Here is a 20,395-nt window from a genome sequence, read left to right on the forward strand (position 1 = left end):
CCTTTCCCACATCATCCCCTTCCTGCACATCATTGCCTTCTCCTTTTCACCATGCTATCCTCTTTTCAATATTTCTGAAAGGTCTGAGGATTTTTGAAATTCGTTATTATTGTTTTAAAATGGATGAGGTTTAAATGTATTTTTATTTTTATCGTGTTTTGTTATTTTATTTGTATTTGAAAAGTCCCGTACCATTTAACTTGTTTATTTAAGTATTACACGGTCATTCGACAGCCAAGCAGCCAAGCACGTTATTAACTCAATCAATCCTCATTTATCCTATTTTACCTCTCCCCGCTTTTCTCCAATCATTCTCCTCTCTTCCCTTCCCCCATATCATCCATTGCTTCCCTCATACTCTCCCCTTACTCATTCCACTTCATCCTCCCATCCTCTCCTCGCTCCCCATCATTTTCCTCTTTCCCTATACCACCTCTCGGTGTTCCCCAGCATACCCCCATCCTCTCCTCTTACCCGCCCCCCCTCTCCATCCCTCATCTTCTCTGTCATAGCTGTGTCCCTCGCATATCACCCCTCTTTCTCCCCCCCCATCCTTTCCTGTTTCTTCTTTCCCGTCTCCCCTTTCCCTAGATCACTGTTCTTCCTTCTCTCCTCCCCCTACTTTCTCTCCATGAGATTTGGTACTGCTTGCTTTCCTTCTCCAGTTTCATTCTTCCATCCTCTTTCGTTTCCCTTTCTCTCATCTCTTTTACGCATCATCACGCCTTCTCACCTTTCACCGGCCCACTCCCTTTCTTTCATCCCCTTTCACTACTTTGTCCATCTCTTATCCACCCTCCGCCCTTCTCTCAATCTCCTGTCATTTGTCTTGCCCTTTTTACCCTCTCTCACTTCTCTCACTCTCTTACTCCCTTACCTTTTCTCGTATCCCTTATTTTACCCCTTTTCACACCTCTTCATACCTCCTTCTCTTACCCCTTCTCACCTGCTTCTCTTACTCTTTCTCAACTATTCTTATCCCTCTCTCACCTTTTCCCACCCATTCCTTAACCCTTCTCACACCCTTTCTCACTCCTCCTCTTATGCTTTCACACCCCGTCTCATACTCCTTCTCTTAACCCATGTTCACCACTTCTCTTCTCCCTTCTCACCCCTTGTCGTCCTCTGTCCCTTCTCAGACCCGTATTTCTAACCCCCGTCCTGCTCCGCCAGGCTACACATGCTGGACTACGGTAACTTCGTGCCGGGCTACCTGTGGTCATCTAAGGAGCCCGTGCTGAGGCGTCTCGGGTCACGACTATCACTGCTACCGGACTACGACCAGGTGAGACGGATCTTGTGAACATCGGTCTGTATCTTGAAGTTTATTTTATAACTGCTCAATTCTGTATTTCATTCTGTAACTGATGTCTCGTGTATTTTTTGTAACTACTGTGATGAATAATTTTTCTGTAACTGATGTGTGCTTAATTCTGTATTCAGTTCTTTATCTCCTGCCTAGACGGACCCAGACATTTCTTAAATTTGTATTTTATTCTGTTGTCATCCTCTTCGTTTTCGTCGTCATCATCATCATCATCATAACCATCATCATCATCACCATCATCATTTGAATGGTGCAGGAAGGCCCCAACACCCGCAGACATTCCCCAGTACTTCACCTTTTCGAAGACGGTACTCCAGTGAAGGTACAGTTGCGGACATAAATAGTGATCTCCATAATGATGAGTAGCGAGACAGTAAGCAATGACTTTTGAAAGCCAGTTACGTGATCTTCGACACACACAAACTTTTCAGAATATCATGCATGGGTTCCATATTTCTTCGACTAAAAGTGAAACGGTATTGTTATCTGCAGCTGTAGTTCCAGCTAACACCTACACACTCAAAGTCCCAAACACTTAAGGGCATCACATGAAATACCCAACATCTAGCTATAGACTCGTCCTCTATGGTATGCAAGCCTATGTACTGAATTGTCCAAGCATTAATTTGATGTGAGGGATAATAAGTGTCAAGTAAAATCCTCATTAATTAGGAAGTTATTCAAAGCCAGTTTATATTTCACTGTATTCATGAGTAATTTCTATCCACATTCACTTGCCTCTTAAATAAACTCAGTGTGCCTTCTTTCAACTGTGTTCTTTCCCTCAGTTGTCGCTAAATCCTGTGGTTGGCTTAACAGTCATCATATCACCTTCGTCATCCACCAGTCATCAGTCATCATCAAACCTAAATCATTATCAGCTCCTTCAGAAAGAGGGTCTTTTCCGAGTTGAGTAAAGTCTTCCTCGTGTTAAAGAAAACTCCCAGAAAAAGTCAGTTTCGATGAACGTCATTGGATTGAAATGTAGAATCGATAAGTGTACTGCATATTATTTCGATATATATTACAGGTATGCCTTACCATTATCATCACCTTTATTTTCCCTTATCTTTACCATCAAACTTACTTTATACTTATCATATTGTGTGTTTGGTTTCCTCTAACTGCTATCTGCGTACCCAACTATCTACCTAGCTTTATCACGTTTACTGTAAGCTAATGAAGATCCCTAACCCCATTTAGCTTAGTTGATGACCAGCGTAATTAGATTCGAGAGTCAATTTAACCACTGAACAAGGAGATCCCATTGTATTATAACTAAGGCATATCGAATTTCTAGCAGCCACAACTTAGTGTTTCAAGTTGTGGAGGTAGCCTAGTTGTGTCTGGTGAAAAGAAATAAAATCTAATAAGTATGTAGTGAGTGGACATTAACCACACACACACACACACACACACACACACACACACACACACACACACACACACACACACACACACACACACACACACACACACACACACACACACACACACACACACACACACACACACACACACACACACACACACACACACACACACACACACACACACACACACACACACACACACACACACACACACACACACACACACACACACACACACACACACACACACACACACACACACACACACACACACACACACACACACACACACACACACACACACACACACACACACACACGGTTATGTGAACCAAAAAATGATGCATGATTGATGTTGTTGATGTTGTTGCTTAACCCCTGTCTTTGTGGCTGAGTAGACCCCTCGACAACAAGTGAGCAACTGCGTTAGTGAGGTCGTCCTACAGGTACAGTAGATTATTTGCACCGTACAAGGATCCGGGAGCCCCCTTGTGGTAGATGGCGCCTCGTCAGGGTGGGGCCAGGGTTTTTTACCACGGCGAGATACAGAGAAATATTCGGAGGTTTGGCTCCTGGGTGGACGCCCCAGCTGCTCAACTCCACCCAGACTATGCAGTGCCATCACGTGCAAATTCTTAATCTACACCATCTTGCAGGGTAGACATCAGTAACGCTGGCTTATCCATCCTCACACCATGCAAAAATTGGGATGTGCTTGTCCATGATGTAAGGTATATACAGTACTCTGCCATCAACCCAAGTGGTACTGGTGAGAGACGCCTGCATCTGATGGTACCGATATAATAAGGCGGTGGAAGTACACGGTTATATGAATGTCCCTGAATTCCCTCCCCGAAAGGAAGCTGGTTAATTGCGTAAGATGTGTAACTTTGGGCTCATTCTTAGATGAACCTGGGGATGCAACTACTACTGTTATAGGTGTTTCCTACTACTATGTCCCAGATCTTTGTCCTTTTGTAGGTCAGTGGCAGAAGAAGACTATACTACTGTTGTACTATGGGTCACAAAATTATCTGTGTACAATATGCGAAAACCATTTTGGACCACAGAACGAAGGTCACTACTTACCAGACGTTGGTAACCCTGATATCGGGAGGTGTCATATATCGCCAACTGGCAGTATCCTCTTGCAAACATACATCAAATGTTATGTTTAAATAAACATTGTTCAAACACAATGAGACGTTGGTAATGTACGCAGTTGTTCAAATGTTTTCGTTAGGCATCGGACCCTCTGTGCACCGATACTTTAGTGACCCATCGTACATCCTCTCCATAGCACCTTTTCGTTACTAGCATCCTTTTCTGATCTTAATCTCTTGTCACAAGCCAAGTATTTGAGATGGAGAGGTGGTGACCTAAGACCACCTTAGAATATAACGAGCATATCAACTAAATTAATCCTCGTCTTGGTTAAACAGGTGCTGGCGGCGTACGACCAGGGTGCAGGGGTGCTCGAGGCCACAGAATACTCGCAGTTCCTCTTCATCAGTCGCAGGAGGAGCAGGGGGTCGTATGCTGTCGAGGAGAAGCTGTACCCTAACTACGTGGGCTGGGTCTTTAGGAAAGGATCACCGTATAAACACATCTTTGACAGGTAAAGACTGTGGTTCGGTTATTCATTTCGATGAAGATGTAGTGATGAATTTATGATTTTGTATGTGTGTGTGTGTGTGTGTGTGTGTGTGTGTGTGTGTGTGTGTGTGTAAAATTAATATAGGCTGTGATTGATAATGTTATTGATGATAATGAGTTAGTTTTTTATCAGTTAGTGATGATGATGATGATGATAATGGCCTTGATTTTGCGTGCATATCGGTGAAGTAAATGATGGTGATGCATACATCTTGTCGCATCGCCGTTGGAATTACCACAAGAGATTATAAAGCACATTATATTATACTTATGAACAATTAAAAGTGATTAAAAGAAGAGGTTAATATCCATGGTGAATATTTGTTGATGAAATAAATATGCTCCTGAATAGCGCTGGCCTCATTACACGCAGTCACATCCATGAAATTAATTGGTTATGACTCATTAGGGCGAATAATATTACCTGCGTACATCAAATCTCGTTAGACCAGTAATAAAACCGAAAATACTGTGTTTACTTAGCATCATTCTGTAATCGAGTTGTTTTTGCCGGCCATAGATCCATTACCCCCATTCAGAGTATTTGGTGACCAAGTGTAGTCAGGTTGGAGAATAATTTTGACTAGCAACCAAGGAGATTGATCCCTGTCTCATAGTGAAGGTTTCTCGAATATCACGCAACCATGACTTAGTATTCAGGTTGTGATAGTGACCCAGTTCCGTCAGATGAAAACAAACCGCCTATAGTTATATTATTTTTAAGGACACCTCCAAAATCTCTGCCTTTTCAAGATCCTAACCAACTATAACCTGTTGACTTGTATTTGGCGTAAAATTCCCATCTCTCCTTCCCTACTGTCGAACTGTATATAGATATTAAAGCCTATGTCTCACTGTCAGGAATTTTCCCACGACACGCCACGATCTTCATGTCTTCGTGTGTCGCCGCATGTCTTCATGAGTAACGTGGCGTGACTTAGCGATGATGTAGTGCTGACATGGAGAACTTGGTCATTCGTCGCGGTTCTTTGCGCGCTACGACAATTTTGGGAATGTTCAAGAATTGTCGGCATGGGTGCCGACAAGGAGAAGAACGTGACATGTGATGGTAACGTCATTTGTTTTGGCTGTGACTTAGCATGTCTTAGCGTGTCTTAGCTTGTCGTAAGTTGTCGTAGTTGTCGGTAGATGTGACGACGTGTCGTAGCAATAACTTGGGGATCGAATCCCCAAGACCCGCTACGACGCACGAAGTTATACCTATGACTTGCAAAGTTATACCTAAAACACGCTGCGAGAACTTACGACATGCTACGTCATATGTCCTGATTATTTTAGCTGTGATTTAGCCGTAACTTAGCGGTTCCGTAGCATGTCGTAGCTTGTCGTAGCTTGTCGTAGCGATGACTTAGCGTGGCGTGGAGTCAAAGTGACCATTATTTTTTAACTGAGGGATGATTGTAGTGTGTCGTCAGGATAACGTGACGCTTCCGTAGGGTGTCGTGGGATGTCGTAGCAGTGTCTTTGTGTGTCTTAGCACTAACGTGACTGTGTCATGAAGTGGCCATTTAGGCCTATCGTTTGAGGTATGATCATGGCATTTCACCAGGATCATACCTCGGGGGTAGGATCGTGGTGATTGGGTCCGTTCTCGAAGATGAACTGGAATATGGAACACGGGCTTAACACTAATATATGGCGCTAGTCAAGAAGTTCTCTGGAATGGGTGTTGAGCCGTAGTATTGTCTTCATCTGCCATTGAGCAACAGGTAATATGTTGGAAAAGGATGAAAATCATATCCTAGATAAAATGGATAACTACAGATCTTCCCTATGTGTCTTCTTCCATGAGCGATATGATGGCTTTCTTTTATTTATTTTATTTTTTTCGAATGACACAGACTACTTAATTTAGGGGAACGTCTCCTTGTTGATGGGTAAGGCCATGTCCATACCAAATGTTTGCTGGTGCGGTGGGAGTTCTGTATCAGCATAACCAATGGAAGTTCTCACCCGCACCCGCCAGCGTCTAGTGGGGCCACTTGTATAGTTATATAAATTACAGTGCTGCAATACTCCAGTCAGCACCCTCCCGCTTCAGCAAGCATTTGGCGTGGATGCTGCCTAAGAAACAGCAACCATTAACCACTTCACCACATGGTCTGTCTTTAGCTGAATAGTTGAATAATATCTTCGGCCAGCAGCAGGAATTTCTGAAATAGATATAATTTTAGTGAAGGGTTTAAATGAGCCACTGATTAAACCCTTCAAAGCAGTGATGTCCCATACAGAGTGATCCAAATATTATGTTCCTTTTCCACTCCTCTGGGCGATTTCTCGTGTTTTTGGGACAGCTTGGTTTTATCAAAGCCTACCCAGCATCGTCTATTCTATTCTGACACCTATTGCCACACCCAGACCCACACCAGCAGATAAAGCCGTCCCCACAGTACAGAAAATACCACCAAGCTAGTTTCTATTGCATCGACATTTACAGACCACCTGCCTGGTAGATTCTTGCAACTACCAGGCGATTTTTTTGATCGAAGGAAAAACTTTTATTCAATGGGTTAACGAAGACTGTATCTATCACCCAAGTTCTGAAAGACATCTGTGCTGAACAAGATCATCTGGAGATACTAAGAAAAGAGTAGACATCATTGCAGTGAAAGGATTAAACTGGAGGAATGGCCAGATTAGCATATCTCTCTTGTTACCCATCCCAACCCCGGAGGGGCTAGGGGACGGATGTTGTTTTCACTTGGTTTGTCTGTTTCTTTGTTTGTCTGTCTGTCTGTCTGTCTGTCTGTCTGTTAATAACTTTACGCGAAAACTACTGGTGCGATTTTGACTGAAGTTACAGGGATGATGGGCTATGACCTCCTAATCACCTGTTTAAATGTTAGGCCAAGGCCCATGCTGTAGGCCCAAAAATGTAAAAAAAAAAAAAAAAAACGGGGACGGGTAAAAATCTTTTTTTACACCATAATTCCTTTTAAATTCGTCATATCGACATGAAACCAAAACCTAAAGGTGTAACTCTTTCAAATCTGCATCCTATATCATGCCTCATTACACCAGGGGGGTCACCCCCCAGTTAGCTGTAGGGGGTCATTGTCAGGTGGGTCGAGCCTAAAATTTGAAATAGGCATAAAATCGTTAATTTTCACCTGATTTACTCCAAATTTAGTATGTGACATCTCTGACTAGATATCCTGTTGTGTTTATAAGTCAGCACTGTAATGACTGCCGGAGACGGGTTTGCTGTGCCTTGGCTCCGCTTCTTGTTTTACATATATTTTAGTAGTAGGAAGGGCGAAATAAAACGATAAATGACAATGTAAAAAAGAATAATCCCTGTACATAAACTGAGACCCCTATATTTTTGCTAATATTTTACCTAACAGCTCATTCTTTTACGTTAACTTAGTCATTTATTGGAAAGGGAAAAAGAATTGCGAAAATAGGGACAATTTAAACATATACAGTTATACAGTTTTGGACATATACTTCCACTTCTTCTAACGGATAGGTTGCAGAAAGTGCGTAAGTAAGTGTGGATGTTCATGCTTGTGATGTAAGGATTCCGTGGATCTGAATGGTGAGTGAATGGGAGTGTGGCCCTTTCATTTGGGCAGTCTTTTGTTAAATTCTTATTTTATAATTTTTTTCCTGGCTTCCTGGATTCTTTCTCACCTCATCCTACAGTTTGGAGGATGATGATGATGATGATGATGATGATTATGACGGTGATGATGATGATGATGATGATAGCTCCACTCTATTACGATAAATAGTGGGACAGTGATCAACGACTCTCGAAACCGCCTTATGCGATCTGCGAAACCCAACACACTTTGCATAATACTGTATGTGAAAATCATAAATGTTTGGCTAAGAAGGGAATCTGTAGTGCGCAATTGTAGGCCTAAATATTGATAGCATAATAGTTAACTCATTTGGTTCTAGTAACGATTCATTAAGGTATCATTAGACGTTAATGAAGTCACTAATTAAGTCGGAAGAGATGGAAGAGGGATCCTGTTTCCTTATCAACAATCGTTATCTTAGTGATAACAGTAGAAGAGGGTCCGAATAAAAGAAAGAGTTAGTTGTTGTTACTGTTATTGCGACTCCAGGCTTTTCTTGTTAGGAACCTAGTGGACTGCAGGAAACTATCCACTTCAGCCGTTCATACCCAGAGTTCTTTTGTTAAGGTCATATTGAAGGACTGTTTGAGTTATGGCAGGAGGGTGCGTGTGGTGAGTGTGTTTTGCGTTGAGGAGTTTAGTTACAGTGTGGACAATGGACATAGTGGATTGTTTGTAAGTTGCATTTTGTGATAATATTATAGCTGGGAAGAGTGGTGGCCTAACTGTAGTCTGGCTAGGTGTGCTCGTGTCTCCCTGGGCAGGATACTTTCTGAGGGGTGTGTACTGGTGGTTCATGAAGGATGCCATTTGGTTTGGTAGTTAATAAAAAGAGTAATACAAAAAATTCCTGGGAAGACAATAGTAAAGCAAGATAATGTAGGTGGTAAACATGCAATGCGAAAAATTAAACAGTAGTCCATTTTGTTTCAAGTGTTTTATCACATCATAATATGAGCCACTAATTAAAAACAAGGAGAGGACAGAATAATTAAAACTTACATATATTTACGCACTGGTGAAATAATGAGAAAAGTAAAGGCATCTCTTTTGACTTTAATGAGGTCACTAGCAGAGAAAAAGAAAGGGCATGTTAGCATACACTTCTTGTTTTGAAATAATGTCGGTAACAGGAAGGCCAGGATAGGAAAGCAAAGCGTGTAGTTAATTACTTTTTTTTTTTTTTTGCCGAAGATTGCCTTCTCCATCTTAAATGCTGACTTGCAGCAGTAGATTAATGACACAATATGGTGGTAATCACGAAGAGGTGGTGTGGAAAGGATGCAGAACTGTTGTACTGACTTTTTCTGCCACTGAGCGACGTGAAATAAGCTGCAAAAGGACGAACATCTCGGCCAAGTTGTGATGAAAGAAGTGTAATAGTGATATTTGTTGGTTACGCTTCCTATACTCGTCAAATAGTTAGTCCGGCTGTCTAGTTAAAAAAAAAAAAAAAAAAAAAAAGGGGGTGGTGGTGGAAAAATTATACGGAAAATAAAGTGGCAACATATGCATATTAGGACTCGCGGCAGCAAGGGAGGAGAGGGGGATGTTAGGGAAGGAGGGAAGTTATGGGAGGGGAGGAGGGGGTGATGGTAGGGGAGGAGAGGGGCGATGGTAGGGGAGGGGGGCGATGGGAAGGGAGGAGGGAGCGATGAGAGGCTAGGAAAGGAGAGATGGCAGGGGAGAACAGGGATCTGGGAGGGTAGGGGGGGGGGTGATGGCGGGGAGGAACGGGAATCTAGGAAAGGAGGAGGGGCTGGGGAATGTAGGAGTTGTGGGGGGGGGGGTCTACTTGGGACGTCTTATAACCTTCGGGCTCGGAATAGAAAACATAAAAATGCAAATTCCCGTCCCTTTTTATGGTCGCCGGGGCCTAATGGAAACTTTTGAAGGCCGTAAAAGAGGCTTGTCTGTCCCATCTCTTACAGGGAGTGTATTACCTTCTTCCCTGACTCTCCCTTACTCCTTACTGGTATAGAAGCAGGGCTCTTGTTAACAGTTTGTCGTTGGAGCAGAGTAAATTGCTTTGCTACTTTCTAAATTTGCTTGCACATGTTCGCATGAATTTATCCTGTTAATGTAAGCACGTATCCAGTAATAGGGACTTGAATGGATCTATATGGAAGATTTTCTGTTGGTGTGTCGTTCTACAGTCAACACTCAGACTGCTATAGGCATTTTCTACTCAATAAATATTTTTTACTGTAGGTGTAACAGAGCACTGTAGCTGTCCCAACCACAAGGGGGTTGTGGTGATAACATTGTCTGGTTCCCAGGACTCATTCTCAGCTGAATAAATTAATAGCCTTTAGTTGGACTAGCATACTGGTGTTGTTCTGCTTATTAGTTTTCATTTTGCACAGTCTGATCATCTCAGTATCTTGCGGTATGTGGGGACACCCACCATTTACTCATCCAATTTACGTTTACACTTAGTGTCGACAAATGTTTCCTGTTATCCAGAGAACTATTTACTGGATAGCGTGTTAGCCACATAACTTTCAAACGGACATCAGGTTGTTTAATGGGTTAAGACGCCTCAGCTGGTTATGGCCCAAAACAGTTTAAATCTGCGTTTTGGGTGGGGTATTGCTTCCATAATGCCACTCAGGGAAAAGTGGCTAGTCGCTTCCATAAAGTTCTTGGCTTAGACAGACAAGCCCAGGGACCTTACGCTTCTGATCGGCTAATAAATGTTTGGATGATGGGTGTATGGATGTAAAATTCATGAGTGACTCAGCAGGCGATGTGGCATACTGAGGCGCCGCATCACACTGCTCCATTAATCACAGTTATATAGGCCCGTAGTATAAGTGACATGGCCGGCTTCGTAGCACATCTTCCTTAGCGATTTATTATGCTCAATACACCTCATTATTCTTTCTCATGATACGATTGCAAACTAGTACAACGGTATGGGTAGCATGCGAATGCAGAAGTGTAGTATGCAAAATAAGTCGCAAAGGAATAGGTGCTACGAATTTACGATGTCTCCAATGCCATGTACGATACGTCACTCAGGGTCCGTATTCATGTCGGTTAAGGAAGCTCCCTAGCACCTCTTCCATAGTTATTTGTTTTTGGATACGGTTAGTTGATATCAATGTGTATGTTATTTATGATGTGTACGGTGGTATTTGAGCGATTTAAATGACGCAAAATAGAAAACTGAAGAATATTATGCACAATAAATCTCTTAGGAAGAGGTGTTAGGGTCTCATTCTTCCCACTTGGTGCCGATGTGTGGTGGTGCAGTGTCATACTTCTTCCAAGGACAATACTGTTTGTTGTATCAGGGATCACTAGTTTCACTAAGTATGTGTTTCAAGCTGAATACCATACGCATTATTATTATCATCGTTATCATCATCATCATCATCATCATCATTATTATTATTATTATTATTATTATTATTATTATTATTATTTATTATTATTATTATTATTATTATTATTAGTATGATGATGATGATGATGATGATGATGATCATCATCATCATCATCATCATCATCATCATCGTCATTATCATCATCATCATCATCATCATCATTATCATCATCATCATCCGGACCTCCTTCCCCACCCTAGGGGAGGGTGAGGAGTAGCACGTCCACACAGCCTAAGTCAGCCAAGTCCAATGAGCCACGCTTCCATTCACTCATCATTTAAACTCCTGGAGTCCTGGCTCTATCTGATACGCCAAAAACATTTACCACATGCTGTAGCCTCATATACATGTATCCCGTGGAGTCAATCCGGACGCTGTCACAGTAAAAATCCCGATCATGCACTTCTCACAGCATTCATCTAGCCAGCTCGATCTCTTGACAGTCCCCTACCCACTTCGACTTCCAAATCTCTCTTCCTCACACACTCATTCACCATATGTTTCCACCTTCTCTTTGGCCTATCTCGCCTCCTTCCTCCTTTAAATTCGCTCAGATATACCCTTTTCACCACTCTATTGTTATCCATGCTCTCTGTATGACCATACACTCTCTTCAAGTCTGGTGTCCACAGACTTCCTCACTCCACGTCTCTTATGAATCGCATTATTTCATATCCTGTCCACTCTCTGTACTCCACATACATTCCTCAGCAGTCCCATCTCCACAGCTCTTACTCTTGACTTTCCATTTTCATGCCACACCAGAATCTCACATCCATATGTTAAAGTTGGCACTAACACTCCTTTATGTAAGCCTCGTGCAGCTGCAACACTTTAGCCTCTGTTTCTTATCAAGGCCTTCATAGCACCAGCTACCTTCCTTCCTTGTGTCACTCTACTTTCCACTTCTTTTGCACATTTTCCTCTCTATTCTATCACTTTACCCAGGTATTTGATCTCTCTTACCAATTCCAGTCTGTCTCCATTCACCATAACATCACACTGAGATTCACCTTCTCTCCCAATAACCATCACTTAACTCGTTTCTATATTTACCCTCAAGGCACGACGCTCACAAACATTAGCAAAACAATGCACTGGTCTACCAAGTTCTTGTCCTGTATTTGCAAGTAGTACTGTATCATCAGCATACAATAAATTAGATATATTCGATACATCACCATTCATTACCAACGCCATCCCTCTCTCTATTGCTCGTGCTTTTACTTCTCTCATCACCCCATCCATATATATATTGAACAGCCATGGAGACATCACACAACCTTGTAGCATGCCCACACTGATCGGGAACATTTCACTTAGATTCCCATTTACCCAAACACATGCTTAACTACCATCATAAGAACTCTTGACGGCACCTGTCAGCTTACCATCTACACCGTACATGCGCAAAACCTTCCACAGTCCTTCTCTGTCTGCTTTGTCGTATGGTTTTTCCAGATCCATGAATACCATAAACACCTTATGGTCCTTCTCGCAAGCATTCTCCACTATCTGTCTTACCGCAAATATTTGATCCACACATCCTCTGCCACTCCTAAAGCCAGCCTGTTCATCACTCACTAGGACTTCTGATATCTCTTACTTTCAGTAGAATAATTCTTCCATATACCTTCCCCACAGCACTCAATAAACTTATCCTGCTGAAAATACTAGAAACAATCTATCAAGCTGTTCAAAACGATGACGTCTTCTGTACTTAATTGTTCCTGTTGTCAAATGCTTATCATTCAGATTATGGGAAAGTTATTGTATTATAGTTGCTTTCGTGTGTATTTTGGAGGTTTTGTCATCCATAGGGGAGGCGGTGGCTGAATCGGTCGAGAGGCGACCTGCAGTCCTAATGGACCCAGGATCGAATTCCGGCTGGGGCCGGGAACAGTTTAAGGATCTGAATTTCCTAAAAGCAGACTTTCCTGATCTACCAGATGGCCCGCCGACATGTCGTAAGAATACCCCCGCTAATACCAATACATCAATCCCATATGAGACAGTCCTAGCATGTATTCAATATGGATGGTGGGTGTTAGCGCCGAAGTGGTGACATGTGGAGATGTTGGAGGACTACTGGGCCTTGGGATAGGTCACTGCCCCCAGGAAATAGGCCCTGATACTTTTACCCCGAGTCAGACACGTAAAAAAAAAAAAAAAAAAAATACACCATACATTCAGGATATACAGCTTTTCTAGACATTACGGAAGAAGCGTTTTTTTTTTTTTTTTTTGAGACAGCCTTTGTTTAAGTCTCTCTCTCTCTCTCTCTCTCTCTCTCTCTCTCTCTCTCAATATTGAAGGAGAGAGAGATTTTAACCCACTGTGTTAGTTTAAGTATATTCCTAGGTGTATCAGCATCAGGGAAGGGGTAACTTAGGGTAGTTTTAGAAGCATCTGATAGTCCCCTTGTGTTAGCCTAAATAAAATACCCAAGTACAGTAAACCAAGCAAATATCGGCCATCTTACCGCACGTATTATTCTGAAACACGGTCGAAGCATTGTGTTATATGAGGCAAACTGTAAATATAAGTGCAATTATTGACTTTGGTAATTATCAGGACTGGGAATCGCCTAAATCGTCACAAAGTGGGTGCTGTATTTTTTTAAGGCTTATTGTTAATAGGTTCATGTGCGTCTGAAAAACTCGCTCATTTTCACAACCATCAGTCAACAGGTGTGCGATACTGTTTTGGTACCATACTCCACCCGCAAGGAAAGGTTCAAACCATATTTTAGTACATTAGAAGAGCGTTTTCATTAGGCGGCTCCCATTAATCCAGACGGCTACACTGGCTGGTTAATGACCCTCCACAACTTCCCTATTCCCCGAAAGGAAGATGGTGAATTACAGAAGGGACACCTCACGCCTTTAGTTCACAGGGTTCAGTTTTGGATGACCCCCAGGCCAAAGCAGCAAAAATAGCAGTAGCTATAATATATTAATTATAAGTGACGTCCTGGTACTGAAAGGGTTAATTTTTTTCGTACCCTCGTACCCGTTTACTTTTCTGAACTAACAGTGATGTGGCGCATGTATTCTAATTGGGTTTGGAGATTTCTTAGCATGTTTTCCTTGGTGACTTATTCTGAACATTAAACTGCAGTATCATCTTGTATGTAATTGGTGTAAATATTGTTAACATCAGCATGATACAACCAACGCACTAGAGAACGACAGAACGATAGATATACCGTACAAAATAAATTGCCAAGGAAGAGGTGCTACGAAGTCTCCTGTGTAAAAGAGAATTTAAAGATACATTAAATAAATCGCTGACCTACTACAAGGCCTGCTATGGCATTTGGAATCCGGACCTAAAACTCATCGCAAGTTCCCACATCTTTTGTAAGGTGATGCCTCAGAAGTTTGGACGTGTTGGAAGTGAAAGTTTTGGAGATGGCCGGGATCCGACACGTGGAGCCTGACTCACAGCGCCGGGACTGATGGCTGTGTTGAAGGGTATGGGCGTGCACGGACGCACGCACACGTGTGTGTGTGTGTGTGTGTGTGTGTGTGTGTGTGTGTGTGTGTGTGTGTGTGTGTGTGTGTGTGTGTGTGTGTGTGTGTGTGCGCGTGTGTGCGCGTGTGCGCGTGTGCGCGTGTGCGCGTGTGCGCGTGTGCGCGTGCGTGTGTGCGTGTGTGCGTGCGTGTGTGTGTGTGTGTGTGTGTGTGTGTGTGTGTGTGTGTGTGTGTGTGTGTGTGTGTATATACCGACCCGAATGCCTGAAGGGCATAGTGATGGATACCTTGTAGCATATGAGCGTAAATATTTACATTTCCCGGAGGAAAAGGTTTTGTTTCGTCTCGTCTTGGCGTTCGGATTCTTCGTACCGAGGTTCGTAATTGCCACGTTCTTACAAATTTTTTTCTAAGCCAGTTGGCTTGAAATTTACCATGCATATATTGTACCTCGGCCAGGTATTTCGTGACAGCTTTCTCAGGTTTTCGATTTTGGGTTTTAATACGATAGCATAGCTAAAAAAAAAAAAAAAGAAAAAGGCACTGAGCCACTAAAAGACGGACGCAGAATTTATCAGTCGCCACAACAACCATCCTAATAAAAGGCAAGCTTTTCATATGGCATCAAACGATGTTACGGTGCGGAGCGAACTCAACTGGTCATGTTTATCCTGTGAAAAGATAGTCTACCAGAAACAAACTTGAGAAAAGTCATGCATTTGCTGGCGAGCGTTGCCTCTCTGTTTAAGTCTGCATTCCTTCCTATTCCGGGCCACTCATCAATCGCCTGGCCACAAAATCTCATCTTTTCTCTAACCGGTTCTCTAATGTACGCGACTGGTGAATTCTGAAAGTATCTTTCCAGATTAGTGGGAGGTGGTGGCGACCATCATCCACTCACTTGATGTAGTTCTGCCTATTTCTTCCTTCACCATTATCATTCTTTTTCTGTGTCTGTCCTCTCTTTCTATTTCTCCCACCTTTCCTGTCACTTTTTATTACTCTTCTTTCCCTTTCAGGTGGCTTTACATTGATTGACAAGCCAAATGGTTTCCTGTAAGCCAAGAAACCATTTACAACGCTAGGTGGTAACCATATAACCAAACTATACGTGCTCCCTATGTGTCAACAAGTGGGTTGGTGGAGGGTTAGTGCCCCTCCCCATAAAATAAATAACTTAAAGTCAAATGGCCACCCCGTACGGGATTATGGCGTCTGGCAATAGATAGATAGATAGATAGATCTTTCCAAATGTGTCTATCCCATTGCCTGTGACCGGCAGTCTTTTGACCACAATATGAATAGAGACTAGGAAATGCATGGAGTTTATACATTTTGGCTTTCTCTTTGGTCAGCTTTATGAAAAGATACGTTTTGCAGGGCTTTCACCCTTCGATACCTTATTATTTGTAAATATTAATCTGTTCAGTCTGATCTCATTATATTTTAAACCTGTTATCTATAGACGACAATTATATTTAGTTTGAAGGAGACTTTTGGAACTGCAGGTTTTAGACAGAGCCTTCATTAACCCATTCACCAACAGAGGTCATTATTAAGTTGGATATAATTGTTAGATAGTAACAAGAAAAAATACGATAGGTGTCCTCTGACTGAAGGGGAAAAAATCGATGGGACTCCCCGGGTTGCACTAACGAATTTTTTTTAGCGAACAAAAAAAAGTATGTTAGTGGGGGGAACTTCTCACTGCCTCGAACGTGATGTAGCCAAGAGGTTAGAGGGTTGGATGCTTTGTCTCAGACTCCTATGACTCACTCAACTGAATAAACTAGCCTGGCCCAAGCTGAAGTAGACTGCTAGAGTTGTCCCGATCGTGAAAGGGCTAATGGTACAAGAGTAATAACTCACATATTCTATGATTCTCTCACCTGAAGTATATTTTACCTAAATAAAATTTGCTGGCCTTACGTGGAATAGAAGAGGCCGCTATATCTGTCTAGAACACGAAATGATTAGTTAACAATATCGGTGGCCTCGTGGGAATTCCAGCGAGCGCGACCGAGATGATGATGATGCTGATGACGACATGTTCTTAACCCTTCAGTACGATGACATGATGACGCCTTTTTAAAATTAATTCTTGCTCTCTCCAGACGGTTTTATTCAGCACTGAGAAACTTTTCACTGTGAAGGGTTGGAAACGATCTCCATAACACTCCACTCAAAACGGTCCCTCAAAAGCTAAGGAAAAATCGTCTGGCGATATGAAATGAAAATTGCACCATTGTCTTGAAAGGGTTGAGTATTTAACTGTTTTCTTGAGGTGTTCCTTATCCTGTTTCATTGGTCATTTTTCGTGTTAGGTGCTCCGTATCCTGAGTAGCACCTATTCCTTAGCGATTCATTTTGCATATGTGTACTTTAACCTTTGCATGTGTATTATTTACATTGGTATAATATTAGCATAGTTTGCATCAGTAAATACACGAGAGTATTGAAATGAAATGGACATAACACATCATTAAAGACGTGCTGCAAAATTTTCAAAGCCACTTGAAATATTATGCCCCAACCTGCCACTGCTCGGCCCATTCTTAATGGAGAGAGAGAGAGAGAGAGAGAGAGAGAGAGAGAGAGAGAGAGAGAGATTTTTGCCTAAATGATCTCCACGTCTGCTGGAAATTACTGTTTTGTAGTTCTTGTATATTATGGGCTGCGGTGTGTTGACAGAAGCCAAATGAAATCGTCTGACGTAACTTGGAATAAAAGAGTTGTTAATTCTCACCCAGAACGTTAATCAAGAAATTCTTCACCCTTTTTTTATGCCAGGGATTCATCTGATATAATAAAATGATACTAGGCGGCACAAAACACAAAGTTCGTACGTCACAGCCAAACAGCCAACAGAGGAGAGGGCTGGAGGCGATGATATGTAGAGTAGGGATTATACGATTGACTAAGGACCAATAAGCCAGGAATTTTTATCCCTGAATAACAACAAAGGCAGCCAGAATAATTTTTCGCCTTTTAGAGTTTTTCGTCTGCTGAGCAAAAATCCTCAGGTCGTCCGCTGCTGGGGAAGTAGAATTGTAGGACCCTTTTCTAAAGAGCTTTGGAGATATCGTAACGTCCCCGCCTTAGCTATTTTTACCCCGCACATTACACCTAAGTATCTTTTTGTATGCCCTTGATGCAAACTCTGGATATATATTTAAACAACACAAATAAAGTATAAGGGAATGTTAACGTGTATTACGCTAAATGAAGTCACTTAGGGAAATATACAACGAAGTCCCCTATACCACCTAGAATACGGCCGGGAGCCATACCATCTGTGAACTACGAATTACGATGTCGTGGTACAAAAATAAATAAATTATTGAATAAGTACATAACATGCGGGACCGAGGCAAAGGCACCGTTGCAGAGTATATTTCAAAATAGATCTTACTTCACTTGACGGTATACATAATCGAAAATTCTGCAGTCACGTCACTGGAATCAATCCTACTCGTGTTTCAAGGCCGTCATTCTAACTGGGGCGTTCTAACCATTAGACCACCAGGCATAAAGGTGCAAAAAATAAGTTAAAGCAGCAGGAGAAGGCAGTGGGGAAGTACAAAATAGTGATATAAGACCTAAAGAATCCAAGCATTGCTGACCAGTGGGACATGTATCATAACAAGACAGTCCATAGCGAAAGATTGCCTGAAATTCCTAAGACCCAGCAGATGTTTAAAAAAAAGTAAGAAAAAAAAGAAAAATGGTTGCTGCTTCATCATATCTTGGCGGAAAACGCTCGAATCAGTATCAGCCAAAAGGAAAAAAATATATAAAAGTACCAAACAAACCATCACGTGAGAACACGTTTAAAAAATAATTTCCTGCTGATAACCCACACAAAAAGTGGAAGTACATAAGCATCGGAAAAAAGGGGTAATACTAGAGAACAAGTAGAGAGTAATATTGGGGAACATAACGAACAAATACCAGAAAATCACAGACGTACCGAGCGGCCAAAAAAGAAAAAAAAATGGAAATTGGAAAGCCACACTCTGTCCAAAACGTATCGGTGCGAATTGCGCGTGGGGGAAAAAATGACAGTAGCCTACATACGAAGTATATTGCAAAATGTCGTTTGAAACTAGTCCACGTTAGTAATTTTTTTTTTTTTTTTTTTTTTTTTTTTTTTTTGAGGATGCGCTATATCGATTTTGATTTTCAGTCTTACCAGTTGAAATTAGAAGGCGGCCCAGACATAACGCTCCATTTCCACTTCGCCGTGCTATATCTCGCGTGTTGTGTGGACGGCTCAGTCAACGTTATCAGTATCATCCCTGTGTCAATTATTCATTTCCAACTCACACTGCAACAACTACACCTACACTAGCTGACTCAGCTGTCCCATCAACTCATAAGATACTGTCACGCGAATTTTTAGTAGTGTGCCATTTACGGGTCACCCTGGATTATTCCATGCACAAGCGCGTGAAAAGTAGATTAATATTCTTCAGACACCATAGGCTATATTGGTCATTAAGTTATCCGATTCTCTCCTGAGCATTACTTTTGATAATGTATACCATAGCATTTCAGGGCGTAGTGAACACGAAGCGACTCTGTACCGACCAAAGACTTTTTGTTTTTTAGATATACAAAGCAGCCCATTACAAGAAGCATCCCCAAATTCACAAGACAACGATGATGGCAATGGAAAAAGGGTGTGCAAAAAATTACATCTTATAATAAAAAAATAAATAAATAAAAGCAGTACAGAATAAGTGTCTTTAAAAATGATAACACAGGCAACCCATAACAAGATATTGCCAGAAATCCATATCATCACAGAGCTACCCATGAAAAATGACAAAAAATACCATGGCCTTCCGTCTCCCTCGTAAAAACAAAGAATATTGCATCAGCATCTTGAAAAAAAAAAAAAAAAAAGGAAACGAATCGAAGCAGTAGCGCTTGAAAGGGAAAGGAAAATAATCGGTAGCGAAACAAAGCGCCCGATGTGAAAGAGTTGCGTAAGAAATAACACCAGTATGACTTCTTTGAAAGCAGTGATAAGAAACAGGGAAGTGAGCATGGAAGTGAAAAAGTTACTACATGACAGTATTGTGATACCAACTCTAACGTACGGAAGTGAAGCTTGGACGTTGTTGGAAGGACACAAGTCAAGAGTGAGAGCCGTGGAAATGAGTTATTTAAGAGGAGCCTGTGGAGTCACATGGAGAGACAGGCTGACGAATGAGGATATAAAGGAGCGTTGTGGTGTTGATGTGGATGTGATAGGAAGCGTTATGAGGAACACACTGAGGTGGTTTGGCCATGTGGAGAGGATGGAGGGTCAAAGACTGACGAAGAGAGTGTATGTGAGTGAGGTGGAGGGGGAAAGAGGGAGGGGGAGGCCGAGGATGAGATGGAGAGATGGGGTGGAGAGGTATATGAGAGAGGGGGCTGTGAGTTGGGAGCAGGGGAGTGAAATGGCGGGGGACAGGGCGACTTGGAGGCGATTTTGTTTGTGGCCACCCCAAACGGGATTGAGGCGTCTGGCAATAGATAGATAGATAGATAGATGACTTAAGGGTAATCC

At 42.1% G+C, this 20,395-nt stretch overlaps 1 protein-coding gene across 1 annotated transcript in view; it reads left to right on the forward strand.

The window, feature by feature from the left end:
* LOC145404407 (ionotropic receptor 21a-like) overlaps positions 1–20,395 on the forward strand; it is a 171,746-nt gene that overhangs the window by 121,382 nt on the left and 29,969 nt on the right. The window contains exons 9-10 of the mRNA XM_080275922.1: positions 1,174–1,285; positions 4,143–4,318. Coding sequence (XP_080132048.1) covers positions 1,174–1,285; positions 4,143–4,318 — 288 coding nt within the window. The remainder of the gene's footprint in view (positions 1–1,173; positions 1,286–4,142; positions 4,319–20,395) is intronic.

This window comes from Coenobita brevimanus, chromosome 63 (genome assembly GCF_032717465.1).
Source record: "Coenobita brevimanus isolate Jiangsu-jjx chromosome 63, ASM3271746v2, whole genome shotgun sequence".
Classification (NCBI taxonomy): Eukaryota; Metazoa; Arthropoda; class Malacostraca; order Decapoda; family Coenobitidae; genus Coenobita; species Coenobita brevimanus.